We start from the raw sequence: 24362 nt of genomic DNA on the forward strand, positions 1-24362 counted from the left end.
GCCGCTGCTGAGAGCAGCCAAGTGACGTGACTCCCCATGCGTCCCCGTGTCTGCGTTCTGCCCGTCCACGCTCTACGGCATTTTCCCTGCATAAAGTTTAATTTTGGTGGTAATGTTCCGGCGAAAATGGGCAAAAAGGTTTTAGTGTGTGGTAAACACTTTGAAAGGTGAGATAGACAGCGTCTATCTAATAAAACATATTACTGCCGAGTCCCAACGCTGGGCCAATCAGCCACGGTGAAGAGGGTGATCTCCGTTCCTTTTTTTTTTCTCCCTTCCTATCCTCACCTGTGGTCACGAGCTTTGGGTAGTGACCAAAAGAACAAGGTCGCACGTAAAATCGGCTCCGGTGCGAGACAGTGGCTTTAGCAGATGTTGAACTTGAATCAAGACTGGAAAGGGAGTCAATCGAATCGGATCGTGACAAATGTATCGCGATACGAATCTAATCGGAAGGAGACCAGCGATTCCCATCCCTTGAATAAAGCGTACCCCTCCTTTCAGTCGTTCGGGGTACCGGTTGACGCTGTGCCCCATGAGTGCTGTTTGGGTGCATGCGCACGCTGCGACCGGCTGTGGTTGTGATTGAAGTCCTGATTGTTTGTGTTTTTAAAGTGTTTTAAAGTATTTTATGTGGTTTAACTTGCCATTTGGGGCTTTCAATATTTCTTAAGCTTTTCTAAGTTGGACCTCTTTTGTGTATTTCGCGCTGACTGTCCTTTCCCAGTTTGTTTGCTGGGAAGTTGGTTGGGAAGTGGAGCTGTCACCACAATGAGACAGCAATATTCCAGGGAAGTGTTGCTAAAACCGTGCCTGACTTGTTGCAATTACAACAGTGATGGCGCAAAGAGGAGGAAGCGTGGTAAGTGTGGCGGTGTGCGTTTACGCATGAAGAAGCCTCAATCGCATCCCTTTACCTTCTGTCATTATGGGAAATGCCCAGTCTATGAGGAATAAACTTGACGAACGTCAAGCTTGAGGCCGATATCAGAAGGATTTCCAGAACTGCTGTGTATTGGCTTTTTCTGACACTTGGTTCACGCACAACAAATCCAGACGTGTGTATTGAAGGCTTTAGGACTCCGTTTAATTTGGATTGGCAAGCTAGGACAACGGGGAAACGTCAAGGAGGAGGAGTATGCCTCTATATTAATGAACGATTCTGTAAATCTGTCACGATCCGAGAGCGCACATGTACGCCAGATGTGGAACTACTGTCAGTGTCGATGCACCCTTCCTACCTTCCCCGTGAGTTCCCCCAACTGTTTCTGACTGTGGTGTACATTCACCCAAAAGGAGACGCAGAGTCCGCTGGTAGCACTGTCTTTGATGTAGTACAGAGGCTGCAGTCACTTTCCCCAGATGTGCCGAACTTTATTCTCTGGGATTTTAATCATGTGATTCTGAAAAGGCTGAAAAACTTTCATCAGTATGTGTTCTGCCCGACCAGGCAGAAAAAGACACGAGATCTCTGCTATGGATCCATAAAGAATGCATTCCTCCCCTGGGCTCTTCAGACCATAATTGTGTTGATTTAGTATAAATCTGTGTTGAAGAGAGAGAAGGCCGAGATCTGGGTCAGATGAGTCTGTGCTCTGTCTTCAGGAATGTTTTAATTGCACAGATTGGAATGTCTTCACTGTCATGTGAGGATGGCTTTGACATGTTGGTGGATGTAAACTGTTCGTACTTGGCCTTCTGTAGGGACATGATTATCCCCTGTAAGCGTGTCAGAATTTATCCCAACAACAAAAGCGGTCAAGTCTTGTACACAGGGAAAAAAAGGTGGCTTTTAAACAGGGGTCGAGGTCTGCTCTGCAGGCAGCAACAAGGGAGCTTAGAGGTGAAATTGCTAATGCGAAGCAGAATTTTAAAACAAAGCTGGAAAGTAAGGTAGCAGCGAACAAACTTGGCTTGGCTTGGATGAGCATGAAAGTTGTTGCTGGTCTTAAAAATGAAGAGCACAAAACCAGTCTCTTTAGATGGTTTTAACTCTGATACGGAACTAGCTAATGATTTGAATGGTTTCTATTGCCGTTTTGATTCATTCAACTTCAGCAGTGAGAAGCGAAAGCTGAGGCTCAAATGTAAAGACACTGAGCATCTTAACATTGAGCTGCAGGATATAAAAAAGGCCCTTTTGATGGTTAAACCCAACAAAAGCCAGGGCCGACAACATTCGTGGTCGTTTGCTCAAGTCCTGTGCACGTGAGCTGAGTCCTGTCTTGCACCATGTTTTTAACAGATTGTTACTGTTCCACAGGGTGCCTCAAATCTGGAAGGATGCGGTTGTGGTCCCCATAACCAAATCAAGCTACCCTAAGACTTTAAATGACTTTCGGCCGGTGGCTCTGACTTCAGTCGTAATGAAAACATTTGAGAGACTGATCAGAAGCGAGCTCTTAAAGCAGACGCAACAGGCATTGGATCCCCTTCAGTTTGCTTATCGGCCACGCAGGGGAGTCGAGGATGCAACCGTTACCCTGCTGGATATGCTTTTTAAACACTTGGACTCAAATGGGACTCACGCTCGACTTTTATTTGTGGACTTCTCATCGGCTTTTAACACAATCCAGCCTCACGTTCTGATTGGAAGGCTCCGTGAACAGTTTCATCTGAGTAATAACTTGCTGGGGTGGATTCTCGACTTTTTAAATAACAGGACACAAAGAGTCAGGGTGAACGGGACACTGTCTGACCAAAAGTGCTCGTCGACTGGTTCGCCACAAGGGTGTGTATTGTCCCCCTTATTGTATATTTTATATACAAACATGTGTCAAAGTAAACATGACAAGAGGAAAATCATCAAATATGCTTTTGACTCGGTCATCGTTAGTCTCCTGGACGGTGATGAGAGCAGCCACGGTCCAGTTGTTGATGATTTTGTCCTCTGGTGTGAGGAATCCTTCCTACAGCTGAATAAAGCTAAAACTAAAGACATGCAGATAGACTTTAGGAGGAAACCTCATCAGCGGGACGTTACTTTAATTAATGGTCAGGTCATTGATCAGGTGCGATCACACAAGTACCTTGGGACCATCATTGCTAGCAGTTTGACGATGTTTTATCACTCCTTTATTTAGAGTGTTGTGTCCTTTTCTTTGGTGTTATGGTTTGGCCAAAATAATCTGAAACAGAAATAGGCGCTGGATCAAATTGCTAAATGGTCAAGTCGCCCCCTGTACGGTCACTTTTTGTCTCTGGCCTCTGGGCGGAGGTTTCTAGTGCCAAGGCGCCGAACTCAGAGGTACAAAAACAGCTTTAAGCATTAGTCTGCGGTTCCTTATGTATTTCATTCATTCATCTTTTTTATCAGGTTTAATCTTAATCTTGAGTGGTTGTTTTTCTTATTATTGTGGTTTGCAAACTTTTTATGATATCCTGATTACTGGGGCTGATGAAATATTCTTTGAGCACTTTTACAGGTTCTATAAGTTTTATATGCATACTTGCTGGTTTGAATGGAAATAGGATGTTTTATCTCATCTCGCAGCAAATCAAATCTACTTATGGGTACAAATAAAGTAAGCTTGAACCTTGAACGCAAGCTGTGACTGCAATGTTTCACCATTATCAATTTGCCTTTTGTATAACATGCAAATCGAAGCACCACTACGTTCATTTGTATGAGGAAGCGAACAAGTACACATGCACGTGTCGCCCAGGCATGACATGTAGCTTCATGATTGGTCTACTAAGTCATGTGAGTGTGTTTTACAGAAAGGTCAATTACAGAGCCACAATTTGCAAATACATTTATGCATTTTTTCAGCCAGGGATATCCAGGCTTGGGAATATGTTCCTCTGGGACCCTTCCTGGGCAAGAACTTTGGGACAACCATTTCACCCTGGATCATTCCCATGGAGGCACTATTTCCATTTGTAGAGCCCAACTCCACCCAGGTAAGACCTACAGTTGAAACCCATATGTTTCCAATATTGTCTGAATTACAATTCCCTAGGTAGTTTACCTGGAGCATAATGGAAAACTGCCACCCATTGTTAAACAAGAGGTCTATAAAGAGTCTTAAATATGCGCACAGCAGAATCAAGAACACTGATACATAAACAAATATAACAGACAATTGAGAGACATAGAGGGTGTGTGTGTGGGAAGAGGGGAGGGGTGAGTGAGAGGGAGGGGGAGAAGTGAGGGGGGAGTTGGGAAAAGAGGAATACACTCATTCCTACTAGCCCAGTGAGATTTGGATTGTTTGTTTTACTATTTCATATATATATATATATACATATACACACAAATATATCTACACCTACATATATTGATGATGATGATGAATATATTTATTAGATAGAATGTTAGAGTACAAGTACAGTCACACAGTAGCATGTATTACAGTACAAGTACAGTCAAACATCCTGTCTAAGAGGAGCATTTCAAAAAAGCCCTTGCGGTCTTGTTTCCGTTGAAAGTCCTTCGTACATAAATCATCAACAATTAACAATACAAATTTAACAATACAAATAAAAATAATAAAAAGTAAAACATAAAAATAAAACCAATATTCAATAACTCAATTGATGCAAAGTAACATTAGAAAAATAAAATGATTTTACACCACCGATGCAAACTAACAATAAATCTAAAATAAATTACACCACTGATGCAAAATAACAACAAATGGCAATAGATTACATAAATTACAATAAATTACAATAAATTACGAAGGCAATTAATATGTGCAACGTAGGTGGCGAAAAAGGGGGGGGGGGGTTTAATCCGGAGAGAGTCGTGATGACTATCTCCGTTTCTGTCCCCCTAAAAGGTGTATTTTTAGGGCCGTTTTGAAGGAGGCCAAAGAGGTGCATGTTTTGAGGACGGGAGTCAAACAGTTCCACCCTTAGGGGGCAGTATTGTAAAAAGATGATTTACCCATGTTAGTCCTGTAGGAGGGGGTAATCAGGTTGTTGTTTGAGCTCCCTCTAGTGTTGTGGCTGTGGGTGTCACTAAATCTGTGGAGGTGTTCCGTCAGGTATGCAGGGATTGAGGGGACTGAGGGCAGAGCTGCATTGACTATTTTAAATGCCAATCCCATTTTGAGCTGTTTAACCCTGTCTTCTACCCTGAGCCATTTTAGGCTAGCAAAATGTCCAGGAAGAAGGTGGGTCATGGGCCCCAGATTGAGGAGTAGCCCAATCAGTTTGTTTTGGGAGGTTTGGAGCCTGGTTTTCAGGGACATTTTGATGTTGGAATACCAGGAGGTGCTAGCATAGTCAAAGAGGGGCTGAACGAGGCTCCAGCAAGAGTCCGGAGAGCACTTCTGTTCACAAAAGCAGACATTCTGCCCAAAAATCTTGTTCTCTGATTGACTTTTTTGATCACCTTAGTTGCCATACTATCACCAGACAGGTATTTGTCAAGAACACAGCCCAAATAGGTAATCTCTTCTTTGCTGGAGATTACTGTATTATCGACTGTGACCTTGAAATCATCAACATTTATCTCACTTAGAGAGTGTCTTGACCCAAAAAGAATAGATTCGGTTTTACCAAGATGTAGTGACAGTTTGTTATCGGTAAGCCAAGTACGGATTCTGGTGACCTCAGAGCTGAGAGCTTCCTCAACCTGCACTTTGTCCTCTCCTGAAATCAGGAGTGCTGAGTCATCAGCAAACAGGAACAATTTGCAGTTACAGGCAGCACTCATGTCGTTAATGTATAGGAGGAACAGTAACGGTCCTAGAATGCTGCCTTGAGGAACCCCACAGCTCACCGGGAGGGACGAGGACAAGGTTACGTTTATGTCTACCATTTGTTCTCGTCCCTCAAGGTACGATTTCATCCAGTTTACTGATGTGCTATCAAAACCAATCGCCCCCAGTTTATTCAATAGGATTGAATGGTTAACGGTGTCAAAGGCCTTCTGGAGGTCCAGCATGACCATGCCGCAGTATCTGCCCGAGTCTACTTCACGCTTAATGTAGTCGGTCAGATATATGAGGCATGTGTCAGTGGAGTGGGATGTTCTGAAGCCCGATTGGAATTCAAAGAGCAGGCTATGCTCGGCGAGGTAGCGGTTGATTTGCTCCTGGATTATTCTCTCCATAACCTTTGAGATGGAACAAAGGATGGAAACAGGGCGGTAGTTGCCAGGTTCTAATTTGTTTCCTTTTTTATACAGAGGGATAACCCGCGCCGTCTTGAATTCCTGTGGGACGTGGCACTGACTGATGGATAAATTTATCAGATGGGTTACCACGGGGGCGATAGAGACAGATTGTACTTACCGTCTCCGGGGGAATTTTCAGTGACGTCGTCATAAAGTTTTTAATTAAGGAGGTGGTGGAGCCCGGAAGTAGGAGGCAGAGGCGGAAGTAACAAATACCAAATTTATTACCCAAAAATAAAGGAAACAGAAACCAGAAACATCTAAGGCCTCTTCAATAAAAGCAACAACCAAGGGACCTACAAAGTAGCAACAGAACAGAGAAGGTACAACTAAGGAGAACCGCCAAACAAAAGGACAAAAGGCAAAAAGGGTGGCGGGGCCAGAGGCAAAAACTGAAAGGTACACAACCGTGGAATCAACGACCAGGTCAGAGCAAACAAGGCGGAGCACGGGAGATTCACCGAGGACCAGGGAGCAGGCAAGGCAATAGGCGGACGGAGGGCTTGGTGACGGCATAGATGATGATATCCGAGTACCCGGCACTGGTGGGACCTGGGGTTTTATGGAGGCAGTGTAATCAGGGGTGATGTGGTGCAGCTGCTCCGGTCTCAGGCCATCTCCCGTGCCGCCATCTGGTGGGCAAAAAGCGGAAACACAGTCGGCGTACGTTTGGGACCCTGACAGTACCCCCCCTCAATGGCCGCCACCCGGCGGCCCACCCGGCTTATCGGGGAACTCCCTGTAGAAGCTGTCCAAGAGGGACGGGTCGAGGATCAGGGAGTGGGAAATCCAGGAGCGGTCCTCCGGGCCGTAACCCTCCCAATCCACCATGTACTGGAACCCCCGTCGGACGTCCAGGAGACGGCGGACCGTGTAGGCCGGGTGGCCGTCCACGAGGCGAGGAGGAGGGGGAGGTTCGGCCGGAGGACACAGGTCACTGTGGGAGACCGGCTTAAGCAGGGACACGTGAAAAACTGGATGGATATGCAGGCAGGGGGGTAGCCTAAGCCTGACGGCACACGGGTTCACCAGCCGCTCTACCTCGTACGGACCAATGAAACGGGGGGACAATTTCCGGCTCACCGCCTGCAGGGGGAGATCACGAGTGGACAACCACACCCGCTGTCCTGGCTGGTAGTCCAGGGCCGGTCTGCCGGGCGGCGGTTCTGCTCCGTCGTCCGGAGGAGGGCATCCCGGGTGTGTTGCCAGGCCTGGTGGGCGCGCTCTAGATGGTCCTCGACCGCGGGCACCGCGATCTCACCCTCCTGGGCCGGGAACGTTGGGGGCTGGTAGCCCAGGGCCGCCTGGAAAGGGGACCTCCCCGTGGAAGCACAAACCAGGGAGTTGTGGGCGTATTCAATCCAGGGAAGGTGGTCGGCCCAGGAAGCCGGGTGGTCCCCGGTCACACAGCGCAGGGCTGCCTCCAGGTCCTGGTTGACTCTCTCCGTCTGACCGTTGGACTGGGGGTGATACCCCGAGGATAGGCTGACGGAGGCCCCCAGCGTCTGGCAGAAAGCCCTCCAGGTCTGTGAGGTGAACTGGGGCCCCCGGTCGGATACGATGTCCTCGGGGATCCCGTGGAGACGGAAGACGTGCTGGGTGAGCAGTTGGGCTGTCTCCAGGGAGGTTGGAAGCTTGACTAGCGGGATGAAGTGGACAGACTTGGAGAACCTATCGACGATGGTAAGAATGACTGTGTTACCTTGGGACGGAGGCAGCCCGGTGATGAAGTCCAGCGAGATGTGTGACCAGGGACGGTGAGGGATGGGGAGAGGACGAAGGAGCCCGGGCCGGAGCGTTGTTCGGGGTTTTGCTGCAGGCGCACACCTGGCAGGCGTTAACGTACGCCTGGATGTCCCTCCGGATGGTTGGCCACCAGAAACGTCGCTGGAGGTGGAGCAGGGTGCCTCGGATTCCCGGGTGGCAGGCCACCTTGGAGGCGTGGCCCCAGCTCAGGACGGCAGAACGCTGGGGTTCCGGCACAAAGAGGGAGGCCCTCGGGACAGCCCGGTGGAACCTCCAGGTCTCGGATGGCCTCCTGGACGGCCTCTTCAACCTCCCACCGGGCCGCACCCACGACCAGTGCGGGCAGCAAGATGGTGTCCGGGGTCAGGGTCTTTTCAGGGGTCGAATGAGGTCTGAGCAGCTGGTGACCAGGTGATCTTCACAGGATCAGGTCTCAGTTATCCCTCCCCCAGAATAAATCCCAGAAAACTCACAGAACGTGCGTGGAATGTGCATTTGTCAGCCTTCACAAACAGCCGGTTAGTCAGGAGCCTCCGGAGAACTAGGCGGACGTGTTGTGTATGCTCCTGTGGGTCACGTGAACAGATAAATATATCATCCAGGTAGACAAAGACAAAGCGGCCCAGCATGTCTCGCAGCACGTCATCAATCAAGGCCTGAAACACGGCAGGTGCATTTGACAGACCGAAGGGCATCACTAAGTACTCAAAGTGACCCACAGGAGTGTTGAACGCCGTCTTCCACTCGTCCCCCTCCCGCACGCGACCAAGTGATAGGCGTTACGCAGGTCGAGAGTAGTGAAGATGGTGGCCTGATGGAGTGGGGTCAAGGCTGAATCTAGGAGCGGATACTTATTTTTAACGGTGATGTCATTCAGGGTCCGGTAATCGATACAGGGGCGGAGTGAGCCGTCCTTCTTACCGACGAAGAAAAAACCTGCCCCGACCGGGGACGTGGAGGGCCGGACGAGCCCGGCAGCCAGGGAATCGGTGATGTAGTTCTCCATGGCCTCACGCTCTGGTCGGGACAGGTTGTAGAGGCGGCTAGAGGGAAGAGAGGACCCCGGGATAAGATCTATGGCGCAGTCGTATGGGCGGTGAGGTGGTAGCGTCAAGGCCCGTTCCTTACTGAACGCCTCCTGGAGGTCATGGTACACGGAGGGGACCAGAGACAGATCGGCGGGTTCTATGGGGGGTGGGTGTGAGGAGCCGGGTGGTGGTGTAGCGGCTCGTAGTCAGTGGGTGTGACAAAAGGCACTCCAGCCCGAGATGGAAACGGATGACCAGTCTATGACGGGGTTGTGGAGCTGTAACCAGGGGAGACCGAGGACTACTGGTGCACCGGGTGAGGGAATAACGTACAGGGTGATGTGTTCATGGTGGTTCCCGGCTAGCGTGAGAGAGAGAGCGGAAGTACGGCTGGAGACGGGGGTGAGCTTAATGCCGTCTAACGCATACAGCTTAAGCGGTTTCTCCAGAGGCTCTACAGGAATCAAACACTGCTGACAGAATTCAGAGTCTATGAAATTAGCGTCTGACCCACAGTCAATGAGAGCTTGGACGGGGAACAATTGTCCTCCGTGGGACACTGCACCTGGGACGTGGGTCCGGCCCGGCGGGTCCACGGCGGCGGTGGAGCGGACTCGAGGCGTCGCCCCTAACTGGCGTAGGTCCGGTGGGGCAGGACGGCTCGGACAAGCAGCCAGGAAGTGCCCGGACTCCCCACAGTACAGAGAGCGGCCGTTCCGCCGGCGTCTCTCCCTCTCCTGGGCGGACAGCCGGAATCGACCCAACTGCATGGGCTCCTCTGCTGGTGCGGTGACGGGGTTGGGGCGTGGTCTCTCGCTGGGGGCCGGGTGGCCCGGGAGGGACGGCGTCCGTCGAGGGGGAGACCGGGGTCGTCGGGAGAGGCTCTGTCTCTCCTGGCGGCGTTGCAACAGGCGGTTGTCCAGGGTGACCGCCAGGGTGATGAGGTAGTCCAAGGACGGGGACTCGTCACGGAGGGCAAGCTCATCCTTGATATTTTCCGCCAAGCCGTGGCGAAAAGCGGTCCGAAGGGCAGACGGGTTCCAATTGGTGGCTGCGGCGAGTATCCGAAACCGGATGGCGTAGGCAGCCACCGTGTCGGGTCCCTGGAGGAGTAGCAGCAGCTGGTCCTGGATTCGTCCGTCCGATAGGTTCGTGGTTGCTGGTCAAAGAAAATCGAGCACTGGTGTAGGAAACGCCCACAGCGTCCGGGTTCCCCGGCGTAGCAAGCCGGTAAGGCCAGCTGAGGCTCTCTTGACGGAGCGGGCGGGGCGGCAGAGTCCGAACCCACCTGGGCGAGCCGGGACTCAAGGGCCTGTATGGCCTGAGACAAAACCCGGGTGGAGTCGGCCTGTTGGGACAAAAATTCGCTCTGGGCGGCGACCGCCCGGCGGAGTCTCTGGACTTCCTCGGGCTCCATGGTGACTCGGATATCTGTCAGGCCTGGCCCGGATGGTGGAGCCCGGAAGTAGGAGGCAGAGGCGGAAGTAACAAATACCAAATTTATTACCCAAAAATAAAGGAAACGGAAACCAGAAACAACTAAGGCCTCTTCAATAAAAGTAACAACCAAGGGACCTACAAAGTAGCAACAGAACAGAGAAGGTACAACTAAGGAGAACCGCCAAACAAAAGGACAAAAGGCAAAAAGGGTGGCGGGGCCAGAGGCAAAAACTGAAAGATACTCAACCGTGGAATCAACGACCAGGTCAGAGTAAACAAGGCGGAGCACGGGAGATTCACCGAGGACCAGGGAGCAGGCAAGGCAATAGGCGGACGGAGGGCTTGGTGACGGCATAGATGATGATATCCGAGTACCCGGCACTGGTGGGACCTGGGGTTTTATGGAGGCAGTGTAATCAGGGGTGATGTATTGCAGCTGCTCCGGTCTCAGGCCATCTCCCGTGCTCCGTGCCGCCATCTGGTGGGCAAAAAGCGGAAACACAGTCGGCGTACGTTTGGGACCCCGACACCGTCAAGACTACAGGGAAGAGAGAGAGATTACCCGTATTGGCCCGAATATAACACGGTGTTTTTTTGCATTGAAATTAGGCTGAAAAAGTTGGGTTGTGTTATATTCTGGGTCTAGACATTATACCCATTCTGAACGCTAGATGGCGCCAGATATCGTTACAACGAATGGTGAACTGAACTCCCCAGGCTAAAGCAAACGCCTATCATTATTTTATTACAATGTTTTTCCTTATTCATATGTTGTGAGATGTGTCTGTGTGGATGTGTGTGTGTGCGTGTGCGCGTCTCCAGCTGGGGCGTGTGCCCCTCCCGCCGAGGAGCGAGTGTGTGAGAGAGAAAGAGAGAGAGCAACTAGGAGACAGAGATATGCGAGCGATAGGAGGAAACGGAGTTTTGTTTAACAGTGCAAGTAAAATAAAGCAGCTTCAGTGATTCAGCACGTCTGGCCGGCGTCCATCTTGTGTTGCTGCGCTTCAGCCTTCGTCCCCAGCGTGGTCTGGAAGTTAACCCCTGAGGCGCTGGAGAACAACGATCCCCCCAGTTAGACTTCACTTTGATGGTTAATGCAGTTATTGCAATTTTGTTGTTTTATCACAGTAGATTGGTTTATTTACATTTTAAAAACCAGAAGCCATTCATTTACAAATGTGATTGCACTTTAGTTCACATATTTAAATGTTCAGATATTAAGATGTGAGACAGTTTTTGCACGATTTGAATGAGGCAAAATAACATGCTTTTTCTCTCGAATATATTGTTATAATCATTTGTTTCAGATGTACCGTAATTATTTTCTGTATAAAAATTGAATTTGGTCTTCAAAAAGTCTTTTCTCAAACTTGAGTCTTGAAAAAGAGGGGGTCGTGTTATATCCGGGCCAATACGGGTACTGACATATATTTATAACATGAATAATCAGATAGAGAGGGAGGAGCTCAGTGTGTCATAGGAGGTTATGGGTTAGGGTATTTCTGAAAATCATAAGATGAGCTAAAATTATCCAAATTAAACCGTTATATTTGTGAACCCTTTTTTATCAGACCACAGATGGTGCTATTGCTAAATTCAAAGAAGTAATCCCACCAGCATTAAACTCTTTATCGAGCCTTAACTTTAGCCCCTCCCACATAGATCATCTTTAGGTGGTGCTGGGGACTTGATGCGCACGACGCTTGACTCCATTGCCCCCTTAAGAATTAAAAAACTAAAACCAAAAAGGAAAGCTCTGTGGTTCAATTCTGAGATTAGATTGTTAAAGCAAACAGCCAGAAGACTGGAGAGAAGGTGGAACTCAACTAAATTGGAGGAGTCTTGTTTAATCTGGAAAAACAGCCTGAAAATGTACAGGAAGATGCTCCGCAAGGCAAGAGGAGCATATTATTCATCTCTAATAGAAGATTAAAAGAAATCTAATCCAAGGTTTCTCTCTGACACCGTAGCTAGGCTAACACAAAGCTAGAGCAGCATATTACTCATCTCTAATAGAAGAGAACAAATCTAATCCAAGGTTTCTCTGTGACACCGTAGCTAGGCTAACACAAAGCTAGAGCAGCATATTACTCATCTCTAATAGAAGAGAACAAATCTAATCCAAGGTTTCTCTCTGACACCGTAGCTAGGCTAACACAAAGCTAGAGCAGCATATTACTCATCTCTAATAGAAGAGAACAAATCTAATCCAAGGTTTCTCTCTGACACCGTAGCTAGGCTAACACAAAGCTAGGGCAGCATATTACTCATCTCTAATAGAAGAGAACAAATCTAATCCAAGGTTTCTCTCTAACACCGTAGCTAGGCTAACACAAAGCTAGAGCAGCATATTACTCATCTAATAGAAGAGAACAAATCTAATCCAAGGTTTCTCTCTGACACCGTAGCTAGGCTAACACAAAGCTAGAGCAGCATATTACTCATCTCTAATAGAAGAGAACAAATCTAATCCAAGGTTTCTCTCTGACACCGTAGCTAGGCTAACACAAAGCTAGAGCAGCATATTACTCATCTCTAATAGAAGAGAACAAATCTAATCCAAGGTTTCTCTCTGACACCGTAGCTAGGCTAACACAAAGCTAGAGCAGCATATTACTCACCTCTAATAGAAGAGAACAAATCTAATCCAAGGTTTCTCTCTGACACCGTAGCTAGGCTAACACAAAGCTAGAGCAGCATATTACTCATCTAATAGAAGAGAACAAATATAATCCAAGGTTTCTCTCTGACACCGTAGCTAGGCTAACACAAAGCTAGAGCAGCATATTACTCATCTCTAATAGAAGAGAACAAATCTAATCCAAGGTTTCTCTCTGACACCGTAGCTAGGCTAACACAAAGCTAGAGCAGCATATTACTCATCTCTAATAGAAGAGAACAAATCTAATCCAAGGTTTCTCTCTTACACCGTAGCTAGGCTAACACAAAGCTCCAGCTCTGTTGACCCTTTTGTTCCGACAGGTCTCAGTAGTGAAGATTTCATGAACTTCTTCAGTACCAAAATCGAATCTATTAGGGACGTCATTTATCAGCGTCTGCCTTCGTGTGGCATTGACCCCTCCCTGAGTGATGGAAGTAGAGATACGGCTGTTACTCTTGATAGTTACTTGGATTAACCTGCAGCAAATGAGGGCAGCTATTGCCTCATCTAAACCGTGCACTTGTCTCCTAGACCCGGTCCCAACTAAGCTACTTAAAGAAGTCTTCCCCTCATTAGTATTGCTTTGCTAAATATAATTAATCTATCTTTACTCACAGGCTATGTACCCAAGTCTTTTAAAACAGCAGTCATTAAACCGCTTCTCAAAAAACCAACATTGGATCCTGATGTCTCGGCTAACTATCGGCCAATTTCAAACCTTCCATTCCTGTCAAAGCTTCTAGAGAAAGCAGTTTCCAGTCAGCTGTGTGAATTCTGACAAGACAATCAGTTATTTGAGGTTTTCCAGTCGTGTTTCAGAGCTCATCATAGCACAGAGACAGCATTAGTTAAAGTCACCAATGACCTTTAATAGCGTCTGATAATGGACTTGTCTCCGTGCTTATTTTATTAGATCTCAGTGCAGCCTTTGACACAATAGATGCTAGGGCTAGGGTTATCGGTCGATCGCGTGACAAAAAAAAAAGATGAAAATTCTTTGTTAATTTTTTTTTTTCAGTAATACATTTTATTCAAACTTCTTGTGACATATTTTTTGATTGACATGCAGGGCAGTCAGATGACAACTTTTTCTGACCTTTAGATCACCGCACATGCGCAAAAAGGTGCTAAGTGCAGCGAAACTAGCAAGCTAGTCACGAGTCATCTCCGATTTTAAGCCATCGCCTTTTTCTTTAATATTAAAGAAAGCTTATCACAATTACATAATCCACCAACAAGCGTTATGCGCTAAAATCCTTAACGTGAAAGAGATCATGGATGTGGCAACGAAGATCGCCTGATCTATTCAAGCCAGATCTCTTCAAAGAGATCTGGCTTGTCGAGGGAAATTCCTGTAAAGATTTCGAGAGCTCTACCCGGAGATAAAGGAGTTTTCCTGTGAAGCTGGACATGCAGAATACGAGGAACTAAATGACGCTCAGTGGCTGTTAGACTTGGCATTTTTAACCGATCTGGCAAACACGCTGAATGATCTTAATCTAGAGCTGCAAGGAAAAGACCAAACAGTGATCAACATGATCAGCTCGGTTAATGCATTCAAACTAAAGATGAAATATCACTCCTCAAAGCTCCAGCGTCATGATTTGGCTCATTTCCAGAACTGGAGACGCGAGGGAAGGCCTGCGTGCAGCTTGACGGCGCTCGCTACACGGAGCAGATCGACAATTGTCTGTCAGAGTTTGGCAATCGCTTTCAAGACTTGTCTTTGATGGAGCCAGTCGCTACATTCATGTGCTTTCCTTTTAGGAAGATGCTGACGTTGATTCACTCGCATCAAAAATAGCAACACTGCTTCACCTGAACTCTTCTGGAGAGGAAAATGAGATTTAGACTCTTCAAGCCGACATCGAACTGAAGTCAGGACCTCGTGGACAGTTCTGGAGGACACGTCCCCCAACATGAGGACATGTGCCGCCTCCTTCACTGCATTATTCGGCTCCACTTATTTATGCGAGTCAGCCTTTTCCCACATGAAGATCATCAAGTCCAAGCACCGTTCCACCATGACGGATGAACATTTGGAAGTGTGCTTGAGGCTGAGTCAGCAGCTACTGTCCGGACTACGCATCCCTGATTCAAGTCAATGCAAGTCATCAAAGTAAACTGATGTAAATACAAAGAAAATTCATAGTTAATTCAAATGTGTTATGCAATATTGGCTCATGCGGTTACGCAGGGTACATCAACATACATTGTAACTAAAGAATCCTCGATATATTTGAAAATACTTCGATATTTTGCATTTTTTTAGTGGGTAGATCTTTGTGACTTGGTCATTTTATAAGTAGCTCACATGCTGAAAAAGTGTGAGGACCCCTGCAATAGATCATCAGATTCTGTTACAGAGGCTGGAACAATCTGTTGGTGTTAGAGGATCTGCATTGAACTGGTTTAGATCATATTTATCTGATAGATTTCAGTTTGTACGTGTTCATGATGAATCTTCTACGTACACTGAAGTTAAATATGGAGTTCCACAGGGTTCAGTGCTTGGACCTATTCTGTTCACGCTATATATGCTTCCCTTAGGTAACATTATTAAGAAACAGAGCATAAATTGCCACTGCTATGCAGACGATACACAATTATACCTGTCAGTTCAGCCAGACAAAGTTGATCAGGTGGTTAGACTTCAGACGTGCCTTAAGGACATTAACTCCTGGATGACCGAGAACTTCCTGTTATTAAACCTAAATAAAACTGAGGTTCTGGTTCTTGGGCCAAAGCATCTCAGAAATGTTTGTTCTAGTGTTGTAGTTGAACTAGATGGCATCTCAGTGTCCACCAGCACCACTGCCAAGAATCTGGGGGTAATCTTTGATCAGGACCTGTCCTTTCAGTCCCAGATAAAGCACATTTCAAGGACCGCGTTCTTTCACCTTCGGAATATCTCAAAGGTCAGGCACCTACTAACCCGAAAAGATGCAGAAAAAATAGTCCATGCTTTTGTGACTTCCAGACTGGACTACTGCAACTCCTTACTGTCCGGCTGCCCAAAAAGGTCTATTAAACATCTCCAGCTAATCCAGAATGCAGCAGCTCGTGTTCTGACAGGAACCAGACTGAGAGAACACATTTCCCCTGTTCTGGCGTCTCTGCATTGGCTTCCTGTTAGGGAACGGATTGAATATAAAATCCTTCTACTTACTTTTAAAGCCCTCACTGGCCAGGCCCCTCCTTACCTTACAGAGATGATTATCCCGTATTGCCCCACTAGAACCCTGCGGTCCCAAAATGCTGGCCTGCTCGTGGTTCCAAAAATTTCCAAGAGCAGACAGGGGGGCGGAGCTTCCAGTTATCAAGCTCCTTTATTGTGGAATCAGCTCCCTGATTGGTTCGTGAGACAGACACCATCTCTATGTTCAAGAGTAGATTAAAGACTTTCCTTTTTAACAAAGCTTATAACTAATCGATACAGTAATCAATATAATCAATATGCTGTCATTAGGCAGCACTGGTAGCTTAACATCATGACACACTGAGCTCCTCCCCCTTTATCTGATTATTCATGTTATAAATATATGTCAGTAATCTCTCTCTCTCTTCCTTGTAGTCTTGTTCTCTCTCTCCCTCTGTTTGTCCCTCTCTCTCTTTCAGGTCCTTCTGTCCGTGGTGCTGCAGAACCTGGACCTGTGTCCCTCAGCGCTGATGTCCACGTCGCTAGCATTAGCATTTATAGCTTTATATCACTAGCATTAGCATTTATAGCTTTATACATCTTGTTTTTGTCTGCTCCTGCTCTGTCTTGCCATCGCTTCCCTATCCATCTCCTTGTTTTTGACTCTCCTCCAAGCTGCCATTCTCTCTCTCTCTCTCTCTCTCTCTCTCTCTCTCTCTCTCTATTAACCCGGCCGGTCAGACAGATGGCCGTCCACCATGAGCCTAGGTTCTGTCCAAGGTTTCTGCCTGTTAAAGGGAAGTTTTTCTTGCCTCCGTCTCCAAAGTTCTTGCTCTTGTGGGTCAGGTTGGGTTCTGTGTTTCCCTGCTACTCCTCTAAAGTCCTTGAGATGACTTCCTGTTGTGATCTGGCGCTATATAAATAAAACTGAATTGAATTGAATTGAATAAAATGAACACTGGCAAAAAATACGACAAAGACACGATCAAGACTCTTCAAAACTATCAGAAACTGTACTAAAATTATTATTTACAACACCAAAATCATTTACATTGACAACACCGCTCACACACCAATAAAACCGCAAATACTCCACTGAAACTTGATGTAGCTCCGCATTACTTTCCACACTCTCCAGTACTACACACCGCTTTCTTCTTCCCCACACATGCTAACCTGCCGATTTACCGTAATGTATGTTGTATCTACGTAAATCACTGCTTCGATGCTTTCAGAATCCGTTGGAATTACATTACAAATGGTCCAGGGTTTACAGCAATTTTGAAACAAATGTCATTTACATGTCGGCGGTGTCAGAGGTGACAAGTCCAGTAAATTCTTCATTTTTGTTCATCGTGATTTACCTTGACCTTAATGACTGAGAAGCTGCACATACATCAAGACATGCAAATAAAACCCATATATCAAATCTAGTACAAATATAAAATATAAATACATGAAAACATGAAAGGCACACTATGTGACACACTAGTGGACTTACAATATGTGTTTTTGATCTTTTTTCTTTTAAGAGACATATTTTATTATTTATGCTAACATGTCATGTAAAACATTCAGTCGTTATCATTTGATTAGTCAATGCTAATGTGTCCTTCGCCACATGAAGCGCTGTGAAACTGATTCCACCATTTACATCAAATCTCGTGAAACAGGATAATATGGATGACAAATTACATAACTCTAAGGACGTTTTTCTCCTTTGTTGTAGTCAGTCCCAAGAATTGTCAACAAAGACTATCAGTGCTGGACATGTACAATACATTCAAAATATGTTTTCCATCTGACTTTCCATCCTGATTCTCTTTTGATTATTAGTTTGGTTCTGTTCCACTTCTGCTTGCAGGATCCAGAGCCCTTGCCATACCTACAGCACCATGACCCATACACGTTCAACATTAACCTGTCTGTATCACTAAAAGGTACTCAAATGACCATTAATTGTAACAGTATATATTGTATGTAAAAACTTTACCAACATTCACTATACCCCCTTGAAAATATTGCAATTTTTTATAGGGTGAATACTCATCTTATTAACTGTAACTTTATGCTGTTTGGTTTTTAAGGGCAAGGCATGGTAAAGGCAGCAACCATCTGCAAGTCCAACTTCAAAGTAAGAACCTTGATTATTAGCTGACTTTTTAGCATAATTGAATCTGTATATCTCTATTGATTTATACTCTACTAATTACATCTGTTTCTAGTACATGTACTGGACCATGAAACAACAGCTTGCCCATCACACAGTCAATGGCTGCAATATCAGAGCAGGAGATCTGCTGGCATCTGGTACCATCAGTGGCCCTGTGAGTGTCTGTATTTTTGCAATGTGCAGTGCCTATACACTATATAAAATAGAGTATCCTTTAATTGTCACTGTGCAAAACCTGATCAGCAAAACTTTGTGTGGCGCTAACCAACCCAAGTGCAAATAATAAACAAGGTAAATATTAAAGCCGCAAGCGGCGTCGTAGGCCCTCGCCCGCCGACAGGCCGTTGAGCTGACCCGCCGACGCACGCCGCTTTTGTCCTGAGTGCTTCACAAGTGTTTAGATTTGAGCTGCATGAGTAGCTCACAGTTTAGTCCAATCGTTATTTGGATTATATGGCCATCTGCCGTCAGGAGTTTTGAAGTTTCAATCCAATATAGCTGCCTCCCTGTGTGTCTGGGGGCGTGGCCATAATATAATAATGTTTTGCCCTGACATGATGCATGTCTGTACCGAATTTCGTGGCTGTCCGACAAAGTTGGCGTCGGACCCCTCCCCATAGGCACAATGCATTTTGATTTTTGTAGGTGGCGCTGGCGTGCCATTTTTTCATGCCCAATTTAGAAACAGATTAAAAAAATAATTTTTCGCCGGTTCTGAGCTTGGTTCAAAATTTGGTGAGTTTTCGATTATGGGAAAGGGGTCAAATTGCCATTTTAAATGCAGCCTGGGTGTCATTGCCTTTTCAACCGGCATGTGTGTGAGAATGTTTGTGGCAAATTTGGGACATTTCCATGCTAATATGCCATTTTCAGAACATTGGAGATTTTTTTGTATCACACTCATTTGATTAACATGGGGAATGCCGGCCATTGCCACGGCAACACGGTAAATAGAACATGGTTACGATTTACAATCTGACCCGCATGCCGGTCGGAAAAGTATGTGGCAAATTTGGGACGTTTCCATTGTAATATGTCTTTTTAAATATAATGGGATAATATCGTGTCGTTCGTCGGGTTTGGTAAAACCCTACAGTCATAGACTAACATGGGGAACTTTGGCCATTACCATAGTAACACCGTAAAAACAACGACATGGTTACGATTGGGTGTTTTGATCGGGACCACATGAGGAAATTTTCTGGTAAATTTCAATATTTCTGTCAAACTATTTTTTAAATTCCCATTCAATTTTTGTTATCGTTCTCTAGGAAAAAGCGAGGGCTGAAGATCGGAGATAACTCGTGACTCGTGCTGTGAGTGATTGTGTCTGTGTGTGCGTCCAGCCCCTCCCCCCGAGAGAGAGAGAGAGAGAGAGAGAGAGAGAGAGAGAGAGAGAGAGAGCATGGCGCAGAGACACTGCGCTCAGCGCCTATTTGGGCATGTGCGGTCAGAAAAAACAAGTCGTCATCTGACTGGCTGCCCCGCATGTCAATCAAACAATACGTCACGCGATCGACCCACTTTCCCTTCGCGATCTACCGGTCGATTGCGATCGACGTAATGGGCACCCCGGCAATAGCCCCTTACGCCTAGGATAGGCGCTCGGGCCTAATAAAGAATAAATACTTATTTTTTATGCGGGTTTTTTGCAAGGTCTGTGGATCCCTCATCTTAGATTGACAAAAACAAACACAATTGACACACACAAACACAAGTTGACGAGCGCAACGAGTCAACTTGTGTTTGTGTGTGTCTGTGTGTATGTTGTTTAGTGTCGGGGTGTGTGTGTGTGTGTGTGCTGTTGTGTCCCTGCACACTCTGACAATGAATTTGCCACTGCCACCTACTGTAGGGTTGTGCAATTAGTCTAGTACGCCGGCAAAAGAAAAGCATGCTCCTCGGAGGGATATACGTGCCCCCCTGGGGGTCGCGCCCCACTATTTGAGAACTGCCGCCTTACAGTCTTCAGCCATATGTTTGGGGGATGCACAACAATTATAGCAGATCATTTTAGGATCCGACCGCTGCTCCGTGACACGCACCATGAGATGGTCGGTGAGAGCGGTCGCACCGCTGCTGAGCTCCCGACAAGCTCCTGCATTCCACCTCGATCACTGCTCTACAAGAGGAAACAACATCTTCCTCTGAAATCCATCCGAAAAATATTGAACTATTTTGTGCTGATTTATGCGATAACCTTACAGGGATTAATTTTCATCGAGTCCCAAGAAGTACTTTTACCGAGGATATCGGAAAGAAATGGATCGTTTCCGAGCGCCGCTTCTTCAGTGCATTTTAAAACTGAAGCAGTTTAACTCCAGGAGGAGAAACGCGCATCATCTGGACGGCAGGACAGTAAGGAAAATCATCTGTATGAGTCTACTTCTGTCGGGAAATATACACCCAAACCCGGGACCCGGAAACGCGAATTCTACGTTCACGGAGACGCCGTTCGACTCAGCCTTTGTCGCCGCTCACAACATCTGGAGCAGCGACACGTGGAGGCCGCGCCCCGAGGACTTCACGACAAACCTCCCGAGGACGACCCAGCCAAACGCCACATCGCCCGCCACCGTACCCCCCCAGCAGCAAGACGGAGAAGGAGCAGCGCAAGCGTTCTCCCTGTTTTCACTTCCGGCACCTCGCGCCGAGGGATGCAGCCAACGCGCGACGGCGCGTCACGGAATTCCCCCGGCGCAGATACGTCACGGTGACGGAAGGGGCTTCCCCCGCCGCCCTGGAAACACAGACAGGGTCACATCGAGCAGAGGCCTCGGAAATGCGGATTATTCCCCCGGAGTTTTTCGCCACGAAGCAACGCCTGAGAACACCAGCTGCACTCCCACCCCCCAGCTGCACTCCCACCCCCCAGCTGCACTCCCCCCCCAGGTATCGGTCGGCCATTCCCTTTGTTTACGATCGATACCGCCACCCCAGCGCCCCCCTCCTGCCCAACGGCCCCACCCTACCCCATTCACCGGCGGACAATATCCCCCCATCGATACCCCCTCCTCCCCCCAGCGTCCCCCCAGAGACAGTGAATGACAAAGGCTTCTACTCCACGGAAGATATGAATAACATTTTCTCGGGGAGAGGTCTTCACATTATTCATCTCAACGTGAACAGCTTGACATGCAAATCCAAGATGTCCGAGTTAACATCGATGTTTGGCAACGGTAAGGTTGGAATTCTCTCCTTTTTGGAAACCAAACTGGATGATTCTTGTAAAGACACTGAGATTGAGATGAAGGGATAACTGTTATCAGGAAGGACAGGGACCGTCATGGGGGCGGGGTCTGCATCTACGTTAGATCAGACCTCAACTTCACCGTTCTACCAGAACTAAAAACAGACACAGAGTCTGTCTGGGTAAAGATCATTTATCCCAGAGCTAAACCTCTGGTCATTGGCGCAGTGTACAGACCCCCAGACCAAAATTCATTCTATGATTTATTGGAGAAGCATGTGATCGGCTTGGGAAGCTCGGAGGTCATTCTGATAGGAGATTGTAACACCAATGTCCTTCGGAAAGACACTCCCACTTTCAAATCCTTCAGCAGCTTCTGTAATCTGCATAACTTTACCCAGCTGATCCAGCAATTTACAAGGGTAAGCACCACCTCTAGAACCATCATAGACCTAATCCTGACATCGGACAAATCTAGGATCAAAAACAGTGGTGCCATCGAGTGCAGTCTAAGTGATCACAACATGATCTCCTGCACTCAAAAAATTCATAGACCTGCAGCTCATTGATCCACAATCAACTGCAGAACCATGAAGCATTACTCCCCAGAAGCTCTAACAACAGCGCTGGAGGAAACTGATTGCTCTGAATCTTTAAACTCCGCCTCTGTCGAAGGGACCTGGTCTTCCTTCAAATTTGCATTTCTGTCTGTAATTGAGAAGATAGCACCCATAAGAGCTGTTCGGGTCAGAACCCGTACAGAACCTTGGATGAAGGGGGAAATATTGAATGCCATCAAGCTCAGAAACAAATGTTACTCTGAGTACAGAAAAACCAACAACGAGGAACTACTTGAAAAAAGCAGAAAACTACGCAATGTGGTTAACAAAATGATAAAAAATGCCAAAAAGAATTTCTTAAATGAGAACATTGAGGCAAACAAAAGCAACCCACAAAAACTGTGGGAGGCCCTAAAACAATTAGGCTGCAGCAACAGACCCCAAACAAAAACCAGTAATATCTGCATTAACTCAAGTGGTTCGCTCCAGACCGACAGGTTGGTGCTAGCTAATTGTTTTAACAGCTTTTTCACCACTATTGCCCCCTGTTGGTCAGCAAACTCCCCCCGCATTCAGGTCTGTATGGTTCTGACCACATCCAAACTCACTATGAGAAGCTAGGTGCTAAAAAGGACACTTTCTCTTTCACACCTGTAACTACTGTTGTTGTGCTAAAACAACTAATTGCCCTTTGACCTAACAAGGCCACAGGCCTTGACAACATACCCACCCGGTTCCTCAGAGACACAGCTGTCTCTATCGCCCCCGTGGTAACCCATCTGATAAATTTATCCATCAATCAGTGCCACGTCCCACAGGAATTCAAGACGGCGTGGGTTATCCCTCTGTATAAAAAAGGAAACAAATTAGAACCTGGCAACTACCGCCCTGTTGTTAATGATTTCAAGTCAATTGTCAGCCATATTTGCGTTGACCAGGTGACGACCGCTGGAACACTGCTGTATGCTGTGCTGTGTGTGGCGTATTAGTGGGCATTGTAGATTCACTCTAGTCGTGGACATAAACGTGGACATAGTCTCTGGCATGGATGCCGCCGTTTCACTGTACCGTATATTGGTTATTTGAATGCCTTTGTTGTATCAATGACTCTGCAGACTTGGTTGTGTCAAAGCAGGTTTACTGACACTTACAAGGGTGAAACAGCAAAAAGCAGACAAATTACAATTTGCACTGGTTACACAAAGTAATGCCTGAGTGCTAGAACTATATGAAAACATATAAACAAGCCAAAAGCGCCCTCGATGCCATTTTGCTGAGCCCCAATTCAAAGGTAATTAGCATATTACAGAGTCAAAGCTAAGGTCATTTTCCTTGTTATCAAACAATGTACATCACAATCAACACATAAAGTTGTTCTGCACATGCAAATAATATGCTCTGGAGATGCAACCTCAAAATAGAAAACGTCTCAGAGATAGCGTACCGCTGCCCGGCAGCTGAGAAGGCTTTTCAACGCCTCATGAACCTCCTCTGCTCCTGTTCTCTCGCACCCAGACCCATGTTGTGGCTAATCGGGATGTGTTGGCATTGGTCCTCGCCCTACAAGAATGCCATCATTAACTGGAGGGCGCCGCACATCCATTCGTAGTATGGACGGACCACAATAACCTGTCCTACCTGCAGGCTGCCCTACCTCTGAATTTTCATCAGGCACGATGGGCTTTGTTTCGGGGCAGGTTCAAATTCAACCTGGCCCAGGCTCCCGAAATTCAAGCCTGCCCCACCAATTTTCCCGTGCTGAGGAAGACTCCCCAGTGAAGACCATCCCCCCTTCCTTCTCTGTGGTCGGAGCTGAACTGCACCAGTGTACTCTACAAAAATATCATTGACATTTTTTTTTTTTTTTCTTTTTTTTACCTTGTCTGCATTCGTGCTCCACAGTGACGGACATAACGTCAGTCACTGCTGGAGTTCTATGCAATTTTTATTCTTATAGTGATTGTGACCGTCACCTGCCCTCTTGGCAGCCTAGCCTATTCCTATTTTATTGATTTTATTACCTGCTTACCACCGTAGAGGGCTGTGCACACCGCAGTGAACATACAACATGAACAAACACAAAGTGACAAAAACACAGTGTTCTGAGAAGAAAGTGCAATGGATTTATTTGTGCCCCTTAATTCTACCCCTTCCATCCAATCATCACCAAGAGTTGTCCCAATATACCAGGTTCACATTCGTCTCTAGAGGAAAGTATGGATCACCAAGTTCTCAGATCTGAGGAAAAAGAGAGAGAGCATAGTGAGAGCCACAAGCACTGAACCAGCAACCTCCAC

At 46.7% G+C, this 24362-nt stretch overlaps 1 protein-coding gene across 1 annotated transcript in view; it reads left to right on the top strand.

Annotated features, from left to right (window-relative positions):
• fah (fumarylacetoacetate hydrolase (fumarylacetoacetase)) overlaps positions 1-24362 on the top strand; it is a 50284-nt gene that overhangs the window by 12035 nt on the left and 13887 nt on the right. Inside the window, 4 exon segments of the mRNA XM_068741488.1 lie at positions 3773-3903; positions 18007-18082; positions 18230-18276; positions 18368-18469. Coding sequence (XP_068597589.1) covers positions 3773-3903; positions 18007-18082; positions 18230-18276; positions 18368-18469 — 356 coding nt within the window.

This window comes from Brachionichthys hirsutus, chromosome 7, assembly GCF_040956055.1.
Source record: "Brachionichthys hirsutus isolate HB-005 chromosome 7, CSIRO-AGI_Bhir_v1, whole genome shotgun sequence".
Lineage (NCBI taxonomy): Eukaryota > Metazoa > Chordata > Actinopteri > Lophiiformes > Brachionichthyidae > Brachionichthys > Brachionichthys hirsutus.